Here is a 19,157-nt window from a genome sequence, read left to right as displayed (position 1 = left end):
TAAATTGGTTCTGTGGGGTGTCAGTGGTTAGTGCATTGATATTAAGATGAAACAAAGGCATATTTTAAATACCATTGGACCATATATAATATTAGAGACTACATATTATCAGCCAGCTTCAGAAGTTGTTCTTTGTGTTCTTATTGATCATTTACTGGAGATGGCTAAATATGATTTTTTCAGGACAGAATAGGCTTAAAAATACCTGTCTTCAAAAGCTTTACAGGAGATTTTTTGCTAGTAAACTTTTACCAAAAAGACACACTTCAAATATGTCTAATACTTGTTCTTCCTCTGTTGTTTTTCCGTTGCTTTGAAATGGCAGCTTCTTCCAATACTGATGTTTCCTTATGTGTGCTCTCAGAATGCAAACATCTCCTAAGAAGTAAATTTTGACTTTAATATTTCTAGTGTGCATTAGAAGCTTTTTTATTACTGTAACTGGAAATTTTCAAAGTAGTAGTGAAAGAAGACCTCTGAACATAAAGTGAATAAGTTCTGTGTACATATTTTATGAATTTATAAATCAATATATTAATTATAAAGGAGATTACCAGTTTGCCATTAATAAGGTGCTCCATATTTTTGCTAAATTTTCATACTTGGAAAATAATGAGATGATAAATGATTCCATTCAAATTTCTACATAAGCCAGGGTATAACATATACCCTGGATATAACATATAACATAACAATGCTATGTGTGTCACTGGCTTTCACATAAAAAAATCAAATATTTGTAACAGAATGCTCAATTCTTTAGGAACACAACTATGAAATGGCTTTACTTTTTCTAATAACTGTTTAATTTTGCTCTTTTGATTCTCCCTTTTGTTTCCCTGAACTAGTTCTGTCACTTATATAAATAAATAACTTGCAGATTTTTTAAATTATTGAAATATAGTGAATTTGAAAAAGTTTATCATATTTTAAATTCAGAACTCAGCCAATACACAACAGCTTCTAGACCCTGTGTGGTCTGGTGAATTGGTAAGTTAGGAATGAGAGAGAGGAAAAGGGCAAATGTCCTTACTGGGTGAGGCCCAGGCAGTTATAGGATGTAATATACAACGTGGTTCAATTGTTGATGTACAAGGCTATTAGGTTTCCATTTTTCTGGTTCTTCCATATTTTCCATCAAAACTTTGTAGTTTTCCTTATATATATACATTAGCATATTTTGTAAATTTATACATAAGTTGGTTATTTTGTCAAGTATTCTTTATTCGTTTCTAACTCTGCTTTTTAAAGATTCCTACAGTGAACCTCAATTCAAAGGATAGCAGTAATTGTATAAGAAGCAGCCCTCACATTTATGTTCCTATATCCACACCCCACCCCACCCAAGCTCCAGGGGATACAACCAATGCCTGTTTTTAACATTTAGTTATCTGAAGCTCCTCTCAGATGGAAGTTGTTCAGCTGCCCCAGATGCTACATCTCAGCAAGCTTCAGAGTGGAGACTTTTATCCAGTTTTTCCTTTTAATAGGCCTTCCAGTTTCTACAGTAATTCTCTTTGAGGCACTCTTAACACCCTCCTGCCCTGAATATGATTTCATATGCTTGCAGCTCTCCCTTCCTATCTACTCTGAGAGATAGAAAGAAAATCTCCTTGATAACCCACAGTTTTGTAAGTGCAACATTTCCAACTTGCTTCACCCTCCTCAGTCTGCCACACATAAGGGTGGATACATGGAGGTGCCTGGGGTGATTTTCTATGTTTTTAATAAATGCAATTATTTTTGACTCATTTGCTGTCTTATTTAGAATTTAAAGTGCCTCTTTACTTCAGATTTGGCCACTTCTGAAATGGCTTAATGAGTAAACAAAGCTCCACTGCACTCATGTCACATATTTAAAACAATATGCAGCAAATGTAATATTACATTTAATGCTTTAAAAATGCTTTAATATCTGAAAAGCATAGAGTAATAAAGGTGATATCAGGATTTTATCATTTTGGAGGTACGTGGAGGTACTAACTACTGAAGATTTCTTGTACTTAACCAGAAACATGTTGGGCCTTGGAAGAGACATCAAGTAGTCTTAACATGAGAGAGCTGTGTGGGGCATGTCTCCTAGAAGCATGCAATGGAAAGCATCTCAATGGTGTCCCCAACTCTCTATTACTTAAACTCAAGATCTGTTCACAACTTTTTCCTTGCATACATTATATAAAAGGCATTTTTGATGTTTCTGTTTTGGAGCCTCTCGTAATTCTACTAAACCAAGAGTCAGTATTGATATTTCTCTCATGGTATATGAAGAAAAGACTCTTTAAATGTTTACATATGGAGGAGCTGCTGTGAAGCTCCAGAACAAAATGTCACACAAGTTTAGTAAAGAGATTTCTTTTATCTCTCTTCCAGGATATCATGCTTATTCTGGAATCCAGAAATTTGGAGGAGGAAAATATCCAGAAAATACTTCTGGCAGATACATGGGTTTCTAAATAGTTTGGTAATAAACAGGTTTAGATCATTTGTCTGTGAGTGCTCCATAGTGTTAGTCTTTGAAAGGCTTCCTTCACTTCCTTGTTCCTCAAGGTGTAGATAACTGGATTCAGAGCAGGCGTGACCACTGTGTACATGAGTGCAGTTGCCTTGTCTGTTTCTGGAGTGTGTGCTGCCTTTGGTTGGAGGTAAGTGAACAAGGCAGTACCATAGAAGAGAGAAACAACCAGGATATGAGATGAGCAAGTGGAGAAAGCTTTGCTTCTGCCAGTGGCTGACGGGATTCTCAGGATGGTCACCAGAATGTGCACATAGGAGCACAGAATGAGGAGACAGGGGGTCATGATAAAGAGCACAGAGATAGCAAACAATGTAGTCTCATTGTGGGAGGTATCAACACAAGCTAGTTCCACTACCGGCATGATGTCACAAAAAAAGTGCTGGATCCTTCCTGTTCCACAGAAGGGCAGAGTGAAGATCCATGTGGTCTGGGCTGATTCTACCATGACCCCAGTGGTCCAAGATGCTGCAGCCAATTTCAAACACACACCAGGGCCCATCAGGAGAGAGTAATGCAGAGGATGGCAAATAGCTACAAAGCGGTCATAAGCCATGGCTGCTAGCAGGCAGCATTCTGTCAGTCCCAAGATGCTAAATACATACATCTGAGCTGCACAGCGTGCCACGCTTATGATCTTGGTCTCCACAAGCAAGTGCACCAGCATCTGAGGCACCACACTAGTGATATAGCACATCTCCAGAAAGGAGAGGTTAACCAGGAAGAAATACATGGGAGTGTGCAAGGAAGGGGTGCCCCAAATCAAGCCAATGATGAGAAGATTTCCTCCCATGGTAAACAAGTATATGGTTAAGAACACAAAGAAGAGCACAGGTTGTAACTCTGCTAGAGAGGAAAATGCTACAAATGTGAAGTGGGTGCAGAGGGACTGGTTTCCACTCATTATAGGCTCAGAGCTAGACATCTGTGGAGAGAGCAGAGGGTGCAGAAGTAACACCTAAAAGCATCCAGCTACCTAGCATAGGTCTCTGTGGAAATTTCTAGGGTCAGCGGTCTGACATGAGAACCTACACACTTGTATTCTGTTTGCTAAAAGTTTTGAAATGATTAGCCAGGTTCCCTGGAGGAGGACATGGCAACCCACTCCAGTATTTTTGGCTGCAGATATCCATGGACAGAGGAGCCTGGTGGGCTACAGTTCATACGATTGCAAGGAGTCTGACATACTGGAGCAACTTAACATGCATGCATGAACCCAACATAATGGATGGAATATTTCTTCCTGACTTTGAGTTCTGGATTTTCATAGAAGTTTAGAGAAAACGATGACTTTAAGTTACATCCTCTATTGTTTGTATTTACCTTGTTATCCTAATCATATAACCAGGCCGTTAGGTGTGTAATATATATTAAAGCCTTCTAAATGTAAAAGTGTTAGCCACTTCAGTTGTGTCGGACTCTTTGCGACCCCATGGACTGTAGCCCACCAAGTTCCTCTGTCCATGGAATTCTCCAGGTAAGAAGATGAACTGGTTGCCATTCCATTCTCCAGAGGATCTTCCCCACCCCTGTACCTGGGTCTCCTGGATTGCAGGCAAAATCTTTACCATTAAGTGTAAAGGAGTCACATAAAAGTTAAGTGTAAATTATAAGGGTGCTATGTTCTGGTCTTCTGAATTCCACAATTTTCCCTTAAATTTACAATTAAGGGTTTGAAAGGGTGAATGTTTCTAGGCATTTGTCTATTCATTTTATTACATATTTTAGTCATTTTTTATTTGAATATGATAAAATCATAATTGGCAGCTAAAATCCATGGAAATCAAAACCACCAGAATGTCCTTTCTATATCCTCAGTATAATTTTATAGAAATTTGAATGGGAGAACATACCAAGAACCACATGAAAAACTTCCCTTTCCTTGTCAGTCTTCTAGACTCCTGACAATTCCGAATTATAGTATGGTTATAGAACTGGAAGTATTTCTACTCTGACTAGAGACCATAGGGATTGCATCCAGTGCACAATTTAATTCATCCCAAGAGGAATTTGTTCAATAACAGTGATGAACATTCAGTGTAAATTTGGTTTTCATTATTTGAATACATTTCCCAGAGGTAATCTATTGCTGTTAGTTACATCACTTAAATTTCAATGGGTAAAACCCAGTATTTCTAATGGATTTACACCAGGGACTTCAAACAATTATTGAATTATATGGGTATTTTCCATATTAATTTTCCTTAAGTTTCTCAGATGCACAGTGACTGCTCATGTCTTTTTTTATATCAATAGAACCAGCACAAAGTAGACTCTGTAGACCAATGGATAGTATTTACTTTAACAGACATTCAAAAATTTGCAGTAATTCTCTTTGAAGTATCCTCAACACCCTCATTATATTTTGATATGCTTATAGCCCTCCTTTCCCATATTGTGTGAGCTATAGAAGGAAAACCTACTTTGGAGCCCACAGTTTTGTAGTGAAAAGTGTGAAAGTGAAAGTTACTCAATCGTGGCCAACTCTTTTTAAACTCATGGACTATACAGTCCATGGAATTGTCCATGCCAGAATACTGGAGTGAATAGCCTTTCCCTTTCCAAAGGATCTTCCTGAACCTGGAATTGACCCGGGGTCTACTGCATTGCAGGCGGATTCTTTACCCACTGAGCTATCAGGGATGCCAATGCAATGTTTCTACTGGCCTTGCATCCTCCTCTCTCTGCCATACTTACAGGTAGGTACATGGAGGTGGCTGGGGGAAGTTTCAAATTGTGTGTGTGTGTGTGTGTGTGTGCGGTGTTAGTTGCTTAGTCGTGTCTGTGACCCTATGAACTGTAGCCCGCCAGGCTCCTCTGTGCATGGAATTCTCCAGGCAAGAATACTGGAATGGGTTGCTATCCCTTCTCCAAGGGATCTTCCCCTCTGAGGAACTGAACCTGGGTCTCGTGCACTTCAGGCAGATTCCTTACCATCTGAGCCACCAGGCAAGTCCTCCTAACTTTTTAGTAACCCAACTATTATTGACTCATTTTTTGTCTTCTTTAGAATTTAAAGAGCCTCCTTCCTTAAGCTTTGGTCTATTCTGAAATGGATAAACAAACAAAGCAAGCTCCACTCCATGCATTTAAACATTTGTTTTAAACACATGTTTTAAACAAATAGTTGCAATGCATATGGTATCAACTTTATCACATGATTTAAAAAATGCTTTTATACCTTAAAAAGCATACAGTGATAAACATGATATCAGGTGTTATCATTTTGATGATCCATGCAGATAAAATGTGATATCAGGTTTTATCATTTTTATGGTCTGTGGAGATAGTGATTCATGAAGATCTGCTACTTAAAATCAGTTTGAACCTTGGAAGTGACGTCACATAGTCTTAACACAAGGGAGTGGTGCTGGGCACGTCTCCAAGAAGCAGGCATATACTGAGAGCATCTCATTGGTATTCACAACTTTCTGTTACTTAAACTAAAGTTCTGAACACATCTTTTCCTTCTGTATATTATACAATAGAGCATTATTTGAGATGCTGTTTTCGAGTCTCTCACATTCTTCCAAACCAACCTTCAGTACTGATATGTCTCTTGTGATGTGTGTGGAAATTAGTCTTTTAAAGTGTGAACTATGGGAGGAGCTGCTTTGAAACTCAAGCATTAAAATGGCACACAAGTTTGGGAAAGAGATTTCTTTCATCTGCTTTTCTGGGAATTCAGGCTTCTTCTGGAATCCAGGAGAATTGGTGCTCCAGAATATCCAGAAACTACTTCAGGCATAAGCATGGGATTTTGCATAGTTAGATAATAAATAGTAACAACAAGTTCTTCTCTAAGTGGTTTTGCTGAGCATTGATTGTTAAAATGAAGTCAAAACAATAGAAGACATCAGATGCTGTGTGATGACCAGCAGCTATTGGATTGGGCTGTGTGTGTGTGTGTGTACGTGAGTGCATGTGTGGGTCTACATGCACCCACACACATTGAAGCATTTGTTATGTACGCAGAGACAACTAAGGGTCAGCTTTAGCAGGGAGAGATTCTGCTATTGAACAGGTGGTGCCTGTGACCCTTCGGTCAGTCTGCTGTAGTGAATGTCCTCTTATCTATGGTTATCACAGTGTCCCATGTAAAATCACATTCACTTTTGACAGGAAAGAACATACATTCCTGCTGTGCATTCATAGGAAATAAATATATTTGTTCTGTTTTTACTTGAAATGACATGTAGTCTCTGAGTTTAAAATTTCTAGCTATATTGTTTCCAGTTGTATTCCTACTGATAAAGATTCTAGATTCAGACCATCACTGCTCTGAAACTTAGGACCTGGGTGTTAACGGGGCTAGAAAGGGAATTTGAACAAAGTAATATATTCTGCATTCAATGTAGAGAAAGGAAATTTTGGGACAAATAATTTTAAAAAACTAGATATATGGGAAAAAAACTTGGTAACAATAACCCTGTATACAAGACAGCAAAAGAGACACTGATGTATGCTGCTGCTAAGGCGCTTCAGTCGTGTCCGACTCTGTGCGATCCCATAGATGGCAGCCCACCAGGCTCCCCGGTCCCTGGGATTCTCCAGGCAAGAACGCTGGAGTGGGTTGCCATTTCCTTCTCCAATGCATGAAAGTGAAAAGTGAAAGTGAAGTCGCTCAGTCGTGCCCGACTCTTAGCGACCTCATGGACTGCAGCCTACCAGGGTCCTCCATCCATGGGATTTTCCAGACAAGAGTACTGAAGTGGGATGCCTTTGCCTTCTCCTCACTGATGTATAGAACAGTCTTTTGGACTCTGTGGGAGAGGGAGAGGGTGGGATGATTTGGGAGAATGGCATTGAAACATGTATAATATCATATATGAAACGAGTCGCCAGTCCAGGTTTGATGCACGATACTGGATGCTTGGGGCTGGTGCACTGGGATGACCCAGAGGCATGGTATGGGGAGGGAAGAGGGTGGAGGGTTCAGGATGGGGAACACATGTATACCTGTGGCGGAATCATTTTGATATATGGGAAAACCAATACAATATTGTAAAGTTAAAAAATAAAATAAAAAAAAGCAGTATCATATATTTAATCATTGCCTGAGAAAATGAATAATATATATTTTTCTAAAACCTCATTCATATGGAAAAACAAAAATAGTGTATAAGACCAAAGAAACAACCTAGTTTTGGATAAAACATCAGAGACCTTCACTGGATTTACAAGTTAAGTACTTAGGGTTGCGTTAACAATGGGCATCACTCATAAGTATTAACAGTTACAATGTACAACACTCATAAGTATTATTTAAGACATATCATTATTAAGATGTATCAGAGGTGAGTAATTAGGAGATTATACTCCACATAAACATTTAAAAGGTACACCGTATATTTGGCACAAAAATGTATTAATTTCTTTGTTTTCATTTTTCAATATTTTCCATAGAAATATTTTATTGTCTTTACTCAAAAGATGTGAAACACACTAACCTTAATGCCATTTCCGTGGTAGTCAGAAAAACGAGTGGTGTCCAAGACATAGGACTTGCCCAGAATTTTTGTTGATTGAATAATTGATTGCACAAATGATATACATTTTAATGATCCTACTGCATATTTCTCTTTTGCTTAAACACATTGAAAAACATAAAACAGGCAAATGCGTTACTTAGCTGCCATCCTATAAGTCCCTCATGGTGTTAGACTCAGAGTGCTCCATAGTGTTAGTCTTTGAAAGGCTTCCTTCACTTCCTTGTTCCTCAAGGTATAGATAACTGGATTCAGAGCAGGCGTGACCACTGTGTACATGAGTGCAGTTGCCTTGTCTGTTTCTGGAGTGTGTGCTGCCTTTGGTTGGAGGTAAGTGAACAAGGCAGTACCATAGAAGAGAGAAACAACCAGGATATGAGATGAGCAAGTGGAGAAAGCTTTGCTTCTGCCAGTGGCTGACGGGATTCTCAGGATGGTCACCAGAATGTGCACATAGGAGCACAGAATGAGGAGACAGGGGGTCATGATAAAGAGCACAGAGATAGCAAACAATGTAGTCTCATTGTGGGAGGTATCAACACAAGCTAGTTCCACTACCGGCATGATGTCACAAAAAAAGTGCTGGATCCTTCCTGTTCCACAGAAGGGCAGAGTGAAGATCCATGTGGTCTGGGCTGATTCTACCATGACCCCAGTGGTCCAAGATGCTGCAGCCAATTTCAAACACACACCAGGGCCCATCAGGAGAGAGTAATGCAGAGGATGGCAAATAGCTACAAAGCGGTCATAAGCCATGGCTGCTAGCAGGCAGCATTCTGTCAGTCCCAAGATGCTAAATACATACATCTGAGCTGCACAGCGTGCCACGCTTATGATCTTGGTCTCCACAAGCAAGTGCACCAGCATCTGAGGCACCACACTAGTGATATAGCACATCTCCAGAAAGAAGAGGTTAACCAGGAAGAAATACATGGGAGTGTGCAAGGAAGGGGTGCCCCAAATCAAGCCAATGATGAGAAGATTTCCTCCCATGGTAAACAAGTATATGGTTAAGAACACAATGAAGAGCACAGGTTGTAACTCTGCTAGAGAGGAAAATGCTACAAATGTGAAGTGGGTGCAGAGGGACTGGTTTCCACTCATTATAGGCTCAGAGCTAGACATCTGTGGAGAGAGCAGAGGGTGCAGAAGTAACACCTAAAAGCATCCGGTCACCTAGCATAGGTCTCTGTGGAACTTTCTAGGGTCAGTGGTCTGATATGAGACCTAGACACTTGTATTCTGTTTGCTAAAAGTTTTGAAATGATTAGCAAGATTCCCTGGAGGAGGACATGGCAACCCACTCCAGTATTTTTGGCTGCAGAAATCCATGGACAGAGGAGCCTGGCGGGCTACAGTTCATACGATTGCAAGGAGTCCGACATACTGGAGCAACTTAACATGCATGCATGCACCCGACATAATGGATGGAATATTTCTTCCTGACTTTGAGTTCTGGATTTTCATAGAAGTTTAGAGAAAACAATGGCTTTAAATTACATCCTCTATTGTTTGTATTTACCTTGTTGTTATCCTAGTCATATAACCAGGCCGTTAGGTGTGTAATATATATTAAAGCCTTCTAAATGTAAAAATGTTAGCCACTTCAGTTGTGTCGGACTCTTTGCGACCCCATGGACTGTAGCCCACCAAGTTCCTCTGTCCATGGAATTCTCCAGGTAAGAAGATGAACTGGTTGCCATTCCATTCTCCAGAGGATCTTCCCCACCCCTGTACCTGGGTCTCCTGGATTGCAGGCAAAATCTTTACCATTAAGTGTAAAGGAGTCACATAAAAGTTAAGTGTAAATTATAAAGGTGCTATGTTCTGGTCTTCTGAATTCCACAATTTTCCCTTAAATTTACAATTAAGGGTTTGAAAGGGTGAATGTTTCTAGGCATTTGTCTATTCATTTTATTACATATTTTAGTCATTTTTTATTTGAATATGATAAAATCATAATTGGCAGCTAAAATCCATGGAAATCAAAACCACCAGAATGTCCTTTCTATATCCTCAGTATAATTTTATAGAAATTTGAATGGGAGAACATACCAAGAACCACATGAAAAACTTCCCTTTCCTTGTCAGTCTTCTAGACTCCTGACAATTCCGAATTATAGTATGGTTATAGAACTGGAAGTATTTCTACTCTGACTAGAGACCATAGGGATTGCATCCAGTGCACAATTTAATTCATCCCAAGAGGAATTTGTTCAATAACAGTGATGAACATTCAATGTAAATTTGGTTTTCATTATTTGAATACATTTCCCAGAGGTAATCTATTGCTGCTAGTTTCATCACTCAAATTTAATGGATAAAACACAATATTTATAATGGATTTACACCTGGCACTTCAAACAATTATTGAATTATATGGGTATTTTCCATATTAATTTTCTTTAAGTTTCTCAGATGCACAGTGACTGCTCATGTCTTTTTTTATATCAATAGAACCAGCACAAAGTAGACTCTGTAGACCAATGGATAGTATTTACTTTAACAGACATTCAAAATTTTGCAGTAATTCTCTTTGAAGTACCCTCAACACCTTCATTTTATTTTGATATGCTTATAGCCCTCCTTTCCCATATTGTGTGAGCTATAGAAGGAAAATCTATTTGGAGCCCACAGTTTTGTAGTGAAAAGTGTGAAAGTCAAAGTTGCTCAGTCATGACAGACTCTTTGTAAACCTTGTCCATGCCAGAATACTGGAGTGAATAGCCTTTCCCTTTCCAAAGGATCTTCCTGACCCTGGAATTGACCAAGGGTCTACCACATTGCAGGCGGATTCTTTACCCACTGAGCTATCACGGATGCCAATGCAATGTTTCTACTGGCCTTTCATCCTCCTCTCTCTGCCATACTTACAGGCAGGTACATGGAGGTGGCTGAGGGAAGTTCCAAATCATGTGTGTATGTGTGTGTGTGTGTGTGTGTGTGTGTGGTGTTAGTTCCTCAGTCGTGTCTGTGACCCTATGAACTGTAGCTTGCCAGGCTCTTCTCTCCATGAAATTCTCCAGGCAAGAATACTGGAATGGGTTGCTACCCTTCTCTAAGGGATCTTCCCCTCTGAGGAATTGAACCTGGGTCTCGTGCACTTCAGGCAGATTCTTTACCATCTGAGCCACCAGGCAAGTCCTCCTAAATTTTTAATAACCCAACTATTATTGACTCATTTGCTGTCTTCTTTAGAATTTAAAGAGCCTCCTTCCTTCACCTTTGGTCTATTCTGAAATGGATAAACAAGCAAAGCAAGCTCCACTCCAAGCATGTCACATGTTTAAAACAAAGAGTTGCAATGCATATGGTATCAACTTTATCACATGATTTAAAAAATGCTTTTATATCTTAAAAAGCATACAGTGATAAACGTGATATCAGGTGTTATCATTTTGATGATCAGTGGAGATAAAATGTGATATCAGGTTTTATCATTTTGATGGTCTGTGGAGATAGTGATTCATGAAGATTTCTGCTACTTAAAATCAGTTTGAACCTTGGAAGTGACGTCACATAGTCTTAACACAAGGGAGTGGTGCTGGGCACGTCTCCAAGAAGCAGGCATATACTGAGAGCATCTCATTGGTATTCACAACTTTCTGCTACTTAAACTAAAGTTCTGAACACATCTTTTCCTTCTGTATATTATACAATAGAGCATTATTTGAGATGCTGTTTTCGAGTCTCTCACATTCTTCCAAACCAACCTTCAGTACTGATATGTCTCTTGTGATGTGTGTGGAAATTAGTCTTTTAAAGTGTGAACTATGGGAGGAGCTGCTTTGAAGCTCAAGCATTAAAATGGCACACAAGTTTGGGAAAGAGATTTCTTTCATCTGCTTTTCTGGGAATTCAGGCTTCTTCTGGAATCCAGGAGAATTGGTGCTTCAGAATATCCAGAAACTACTTCAGGCATAAGCATGAGGTTTTGCATAGTTAGATAATAAATAGTAACAACAAGTTCTTCTCTAAGTGGTTTTACTGAGCATTGATTGTTAAAATGAAGTCAAAACAATAGAAGACATCAGATGCTGTGTGATGACCAGCAGCTATTGGATTGGGCTGTGTGTGTGTGTGTGTGTGTGTGTGTGTGTGTACGTGAGTGCATGTGTGGGTCCACATGCACCCACACACATTGAGGCATTTGTTATGTACGCAGAGACAACTAAGGGTCAGCTTTAGCAGGAAGAGATTCTGCTATTGAACAGGTGGAGCCTGTGACCCTTCAGTCAGTCTGCTGTAGTGAATGTCCTCTTATCTATGGTTATCACAGTGTCCCATGTAAAATCACATTCACTTTTGACAGGAAAGAACATACATTCCTGCTGTGCATTCATAGGAAATAAATATATTTGTTCTGTTTTTACTTGAAATGACATGTAGTCTCTGAGTTTAAAATTTCTAGCTATATTGTTTCCAGTTGTATTCCTACTGATAAAGATTCTAGATTCAGACCATCACTGCTCTGAAACTTAGGACCTGGGTGTTAATGGGGCTAGAAAGGGAATTTGAACAAAGTAATATATTCTGCATTCAATGCAGAGAAAGGAAATTTTGGGACAAATAATTAAAAAAAACTAGATATATGGGAAAAAAACTTGGTAACAATAACCCTGTATATAAGACAGTAAAAGAGACAGTGATGTATGCTGCTGCTAAGGTGCTTCAGTCGTGTCCGACTCTGTGTGATCCCATAGACAGCAGCCTACCAGGCTCCCCCGTCCCTGGGATTCTCCAGGCAAGAACACTGGAGTGGGTTGCCATTTCCTTCTCCAATGCATGAAAGTGAAAAGTGAAAGTGAAGTCGCTCAGTCGTGCCTGACTCTTAGCGACCTCATGGACTGCAGCCTACAAGGCTCCTCCATCCATGGGATTTTCCAGGCAAGAGTACTGAAGTGGGATGCCATTGCCTTCTCCTCACTGATGTATAGAACAGTCTTTTGGACTCTGTGGGAGAGGGAGAGGGTGGGATGATTTGGGAGAATGGCATTGAAACATGAATAATATCATATATGAAACGAGTCGCCAGTCCAGGTTTGATGCACGATACTGGATGCTTGGGGCCGGTGCACTGGGATGACCCAGAGGCATGGTATGGGGAGGGAAGAGGGTGGAGGGTTCAGGATGGGGAACACATGTATACCTGTGGTGGATTCATTTTGATATATGGCAAAACCAATAAATATTGTAAAGTTAAAAAATAAAATAAAAAATAAAATAAAAAAGCAGTATCATTTATTTAATCATTGCCTGAGAAAATGTATAATATATATTTTTCTAAAACTTCATTCATATGGAAAAACAAAAATAGTGGATAAGACCAAAGAAACAACCTAGTTTTGGATAAAACATCAGAGACCTTCACTGGATTTACAAGTTAAGTACTTAGGGTTGTGTTACAATGCACATCACTCATAAGTATTAACAATTACAATGTACAACACTCATAAGTATTATTTAAGACATATCATTATTAAGATGTATCAGAGGTGAGTAATTAGGAGATTATACTCCATGTAAACATTTAAAAGGCACACCCTATATTTGACACAAAAATGTATTAATTTCCTTGTTTTCATTTTTCAATATTTTCCATAGAAATATTTTTTTGTCTTTACTCAAAAGATGTGAAACACACTAACCTTAATGCCATTTCCGTGGTAGTCAGAAAAAGGAGTGGTGTCCAAGACATAGGACTTGCTCAGAATTTTTGTTGATTGAATAATTGATTGCACAAATGATATACATTTTAATGATCCTACTGCATATTTCTCTTTTGCTTAAACACATTGAAAAACATAAAACAGGCAAATGCGTTACTTAGTTGCCATCCTATAAGTCCCTCATGGTGTTAGACTCAGAGTGCTTCTTGGTGTTAGTCTTTGAAAGGCTTCCTTCACTTCCTTGTTCCTCAAGGTGTAGATAACTGGATTCAGAGCAGGCGTGACCACTGTGTACATGAGTGCAGTTGCCTTGTCTGTTTCTGGAGTGTGTGCTGCCTTTGGTTGGAGGTAAGTGAACAAGGCAGTACCATAGAAGAGAGAAACAACCAGGATATGAGATGAGCAAGTGGAGAAAGCTTTGCTTCTGCCAGTGGCTGAAGGGATTCTCAGGATGGTCACCAGAATGCGCACATAGGAGCACAGAATGAGGAGACAGGGGGTCATGATAAAGAGCATGGAGAGAACAAACATCACAATTTCATTGTGGGAGGTATCAACACAAGCTAGTTCCACTACTGGCATGATGTCACAAAAAAAGTGCTGGATCCTTCCTGTTCCACAGAAGGGCAGAGTGAAGATCCATGTGGTCTGGGCTGATTCTACCATGACCCCAGTGGTCCAAGATGCTGCAGCCAATTTCAAACACACACCAGGGCCCATCAGGAGAGAGTAATGCAGAGGGTGGCAAATAGCTACAAAGCGGTCATAAGCCATGGCTGCTAGCAGGCAGCATTCTGTCAGTCCCAAGATGCTAAATACATACATCTGAGCTGCACAGCTTGCCACGCTTATGATCTTGGTCTCCACAAGCAAGTGCACCAGCATCTGAGGCACCACACTAGTGATATAGCACATCTCCAGAAAGGAGAGGTTAACCAGGAAGAAATACATGGGAGTGTGCAAGGAAGGGGTGCCCCAAATCAAGCCAATGATGAGAAGATTTCCTCCCATGGTAAACAAGTATATGGTTAAGAACACAATGAAGAGCACAGGTTGTAACTCTGCTAGAGAGGAAAATGCTACAAATGTGAAGTGGGTGCAGAGGGACTGGTTTCCACTCATTATAGGCTCAGAGCTAGACATCTGTGGAGAGAGCAGAGGGTGCAGAAGTAACACCTAAAAGCATCCGGTCACCTAGCATAGGTCTCTGTGGAACTTTCTAGGGTCAGTGGTCTGATATGAGACCTAGACACTTGTATTCCTTTGCTAAAAGTTTTGAAATGGTTAAGAAAAACCCCTGGAGAAGGAGATGGCAGTCACTCTAGTATTTTTGCTGGAGAAGTCCATGGACAGAGGACCCTAGTGGGCTCCAGTCCATACGATTGCAGAGTCAGACATACTGAAGCGACTTAGCATGTATGCATGCACCCAGCATAATTGATCCAGTATTTATTCCCGATTTTGAGTTCTGGAATTTCATAGAAGTTTAGAGAAAACAGCGGCTTTAAATTACATCCTCTCATGATTTCTTTTTACCTTGTTGTTATTCTAATCATATACACAGACTGTTAGGTGTGTGATATATATGAAAGCTTTCTAATTATAAAAGTGTTAGCCACTTCAGTTGTTTTGGACTCTTTGTGACCCCATCGACTGTAGACCACCAAATTCCTCTATTTTTGGAAATCTCCAGGCAAGAATACTGGAGTGAGTTGCCATTCTGTTCTTAGGATATCTTCCTTATCCAGAGATTGTACCCAGGTCTTCGACATCTCAGGGAAAATCTTTACCATGGAGTGTAAAGGAGTCACATAAAAGATAAGTGTAGAGAGTAAATTGCAAAGGTACTATGTTCTGGTCTTCTGAATTCTATAATTTTCCCTTAAATTTACACTAAGCGTTTGAAAGGGTGAATATTTCTAGGCATCTACCTATTCATTTTCTTACATATTTTAGTCATTTTATTTTAATATGATAAAATCATAACTTGGTAACTAAAATCCATGGAAATCAAAACCACCAGAATGTCCTTTCTATATTCTCAATGTAATTGTACAAAAATTTTAAGTGGGAGAACATACCAAGAACCACAAGAAAAACTTCCGTTTCCTTGTCAGTCTTCTAGACTTCTGACAATTCCCAATTATAACATGGTTATAAAACAGGCCATATTTCTACTCTGACTAGAGACCATAGGGATTGCATCCACTGCACAGTTTAATTTGTCTCAAGAGGAATTTGTTAAAAAACAATGACAAACATTCAATGTAAATTTGGTTTTCATTACTTGAATACATTTCCCAGATACAGTTTATTGCTGTTAGTTACCTCACTTAAATTTTGATGGGTAAATCCCAGTATTTCTAATGGATTTACACCTCGCACTTCAGTTATTGAATTGTATGGCTATTTTCCATAGTAATTTTCTTTAAGTTTCTCAGATGCACAGTGACTGCTCATGTCTTTTTTGATATCAATAGAACCAGCACAAAGTAGACTCTGTAGACCAACGGATAGTATTTAACAGACATTCAAAATTTTGCAGTAATTCTCTTTGAAGTACCCTCAACACCCTCATTATAATTTGATATGCTTATAGCCCTCCTTTCCCATATTGTGTGAGATATAGAAGGAAAATCTACTTCGGAGCCCCAGTTTTGTAGTGAAAAGTGTGAAAGTGAAAGTTATTCAGTCTTGGCCTACTCTTTGTAAACCCATTGACTATACAGTCCATGGAATTCTCCATGCCAGAATACTGGAGTGTATAGCCTCTCCCTTCTCCAAGGGATCTTCCTAACCCAGGAATTGAACTGGGGTCTACTGCATTGCAGGTGGATTCTTTACTAACTGAGCTATCAGGGATGCCAATGCAATGTTTCTACTGGCCTTGCATCCTCCTCTCTCTGCCATACTTACAGGTAGGTACATGGAGGTGGCTGGGGGAAGTTCTAAATCGTGTGTGTGTGTGTGTGAGTGTGTGTGTTTGAGTGTGTGTGTGTTTGAGTGTGTGTGTGTGCATGCTAATTGCTTAGTTATGTCTGACTCTGTGACCCCATGAACTGTAGCTTGCCAGGCTCCTCTGTCCATGGAATTCTCCAAGCAAGAATACAGACAGGCTCTATCTTCTGTCCAAGAATTCTCCAAGCAATTCTCCAATCTGAGGGATTGAACCTGGGTCTCGTGCACTTCAGGCAGATCTGAGCCACCACGCAAGTCCTCCTAACTTTTTAGTAACCCAACTATTACTGACTCATTTGCTGTCTTCTTTAGAATTTAAAGAGCCTCCTTCCTTCACCTTTGGTCTATTCTGAAACGGATAAACAAGCAAAGCAATTTCCACTCCATGCATGTCAGATGTTTAAAACAAATAAATACTTGCAATGAATACGTTATCAATTTTATCACATGATTTAAAAAATGCTTTTATACCTTAAGAGAATACAGTGATAAATGTGATATCAGGTTTTATCATTTTGATGATCTGTCGAGACTGTGATTTGTAAAGATTTCTGGTATTTAAAATAAGTTTGAACCTTGAAAGTGACGTCACGTAGTCTTAACACAAGGGAATGCTGCTGGGCACGTCTCCAAGAAGCAGGCATATACTGAGAGCATCTCATTGGTATTCACAACTTTCTGTTACTTAAACTAAAGTTCTGAACACATTTTTTCCTTCTATATATTATACAATAGAGCATTATTTGAGATGCTGTTTTCGAGTCTCTCACATTCTTCCAAACCAACCTTCAGTACTGATATGTCTCTTGTGATGTGTGTGGAAATTAGTCTTTTAAAGTGTGAACTATGGGAGGAGCTGCTTTGAAACTCAAGCATTAAAATGGCACGCAAGTTTGGGAAAGAGATTTCTGCTTTTCTGGGAATTCAGCTTTCTTCTGGAATCCAGGAGAATTGGTGATTCAGAATATCCAGAAACTACTTCAGGCATAAGCATGGGGTTTTGCATAGTTAGATAATAAATAGTAACAGCAAATTCTTCTCTAAGTGGTTTTGCTGATTGTTTTTTTTTTAAATGTAATTTTGGGAAGTATTTATCGTTCTGAATAAAAATTTTTAAGAAATTGTTGTTACCTGTGTATCTTGAACACTAAGGTGTTTTAATATGCAGTCAAAACAATAGAAGAGATCAGATGCTGTGTGATGATGGGCAGCTGTTGAATTGGTCTGTGTTTGTGTGTGTGAGTGCACGTGCAGGTCCACATGCACCCACACACATTGAAGCATTTGTTATGTGTGCAGAGACAACTAAGGGTCAGCTTTGGCAGGGAGAGTTTCTGCTATTGAACAGGTTGTGCCTGTGACCCTTTGGTCAGTCTCCTGTAGTGAATGTCCTCTTATCTATGGTTATCACAGTGTCCCATGTATAATCATTCTCACTTCTCACCAGGAGAGAACATACATTCATGTTTTTCAGGCACAGAATACCAATATAATTGCTCAGCTTCTACTTGGACAGTGATATTTAATATCTGTGTTTAAAATGTCTAGGTATATTCCTTTCTAGGTATATCCCTATTCAGTCTAGAATGTACTAATATACCTTCTAGATTCAGACCATCAGTGTCCTGAAATTAGGACCTGATTATTTATGGGAATAGAATAGGAATTTGATCAAAGCAGTATACTGTACATTCAATACAGAGGAAAGCAGGAAAATTTGGGACAAAAAAACCCATAATTTAAAAACTAGATAGTGACAAAAAAATTTGAATAACAGTATCATCACTTCATGGGAAATAGGGAAACAGTGGAAACAGTGTCAGACTTTATTTTTGGGGGGTCCAAAATCACTGCAGATGGTGGTTGCAGCCATGAAACTAAAAGATGCTTACTTCTTGGAAGGACCAACCTAGATAGCGTATTAAAAAGCAGAGACATTACTTTGCCAACAATGGTCCGTCTAGTCAAGGCTATGGTTTTTCCAATAGTCATGTATGGATGTGAGAGTTGGACTATGAAGAAAGCTGAACACCGAAGAATTGATGCTTTTGAACTGTGGTTTTGGAGAAGACTCTTGAGTCCCTTGGACTGCAAGGAGATCCAACCAGTCCATTCTAAAGGAGATCAACCCTGAGATTTCTTTGGAGGGAATGATGCTAAAGCTGAAACTCCAATACTTTGGCCACCTCATGCAAAGAGTTGACTCATTGGAAAAGACCCTGATGCTGGGAGGGATTTGGGGCAGGAGGAGAAGGGGACGACAGAAGATGAGATGGCTGGATGGCATCACGGACTCAATGGACATGAGTTTGAGTAAACTCTGGGAGTTGGTGATGAACACGGAGGCCTGGTGTGCTGCGATTCATGGGGTCACAAAGAGCTGGACACTATTGAGCGACTGAACTGAACTGAATCATACTTTCATCATTGCCCTAGGTGACATGTAATATACGTTTCTTTAAATCTTCATTTGTATGAAAACCCAAAAGATGAGTGGATAATGCCATATAAACAAGCTAGTTTTGTATA

At 39.4% G+C, this 19,157-nt stretch overlaps 3 protein-coding genes across 3 annotated transcripts; all 3 read right to left on the bottom strand.

Annotated features, from left to right (window-relative positions):
• Positions 1 to 2,376: 2,376 nt before the first annotated feature.
• On the bottom strand, positions 2,377 to 3,437 carry OR10U1B (olfactory receptor family 10 subfamily U member 1B). The gene has a single exon (XM_002687502.5). It carries the CDS (start codon positions 3,435 to 3,437, stop codon positions 2,475 to 2,477), a length of 963 nt encoding a protein of 320 aa, XP_002687548.4. The 3' UTR covers positions 2,377 to 2,474.
• Positions 3,438 to 8,163: 4,726 nt separating this feature from the next.
• Positions 8,164 to 9,147, bottom strand: OR10U5 (olfactory receptor family 10 subfamily U member 5). The gene has a single exon (XM_002687501.5). It carries the CDS (start codon positions 9,124 to 9,126, stop codon positions 8,164 to 8,166), a length of 963 nt encoding a protein of 320 aa, XP_002687547.4. The 5' UTR covers positions 9,127 to 9,147.
• Positions 9,148 to 13,850: 4,703 nt separating this feature from the next.
• On the bottom strand, positions 13,851 to 14,792 carry OR10U1 (olfactory receptor family 10 subfamily U member 1). Its single transcript, XM_002687500.4, has one exon. The coding sequence runs from the start codon at positions 14,790 to 14,792 to the stop codon at positions 13,851 to 13,853; it is 942 nt and encodes a 313-aa protein (XP_002687546.4).
• Between the last annotated feature and the right edge of the window lie 4,365 nt (positions 14,793 to 19,157).

The sequence above is a fragment of the Bos taurus genome, chromosome 5, assembly GCF_002263795.3.
Source record: "Bos taurus isolate L1 Dominette 01449 registration number 42190680 breed Hereford chromosome 5, ARS-UCD2.0, whole genome shotgun sequence".
Lineage (NCBI taxonomy): Eukaryota > Metazoa > Chordata > Mammalia > Artiodactyla > Bovidae > Bos > Bos taurus.
The sequence above is the reverse complement of the archived record's forward strand: the minus strand, read 5'-3'. Positions and strand labels throughout refer to the sequence as shown.

Coding starts and splice junctions, on each gene's coding strand:
- OR10U1B (XM_002687502.5), bottom strand. CDS start 3,437: ATGTCTAGCTCTGAGCCTATAATGAGTGGAAACCAGTCCCTCTGCACC.
- OR10U5 (XM_002687501.5), bottom strand. CDS start 9,126: ATGTCTAGCTCTGAGCCTATAATGAGTGGAAACCAGTCCCTCTGCACC.
- OR10U1 (XM_002687500.4), bottom strand. CDS start 14,792: ATGAGTGGAAACCAGTCCCTCTGCACCCACTTCACATTTGTAGCATTT.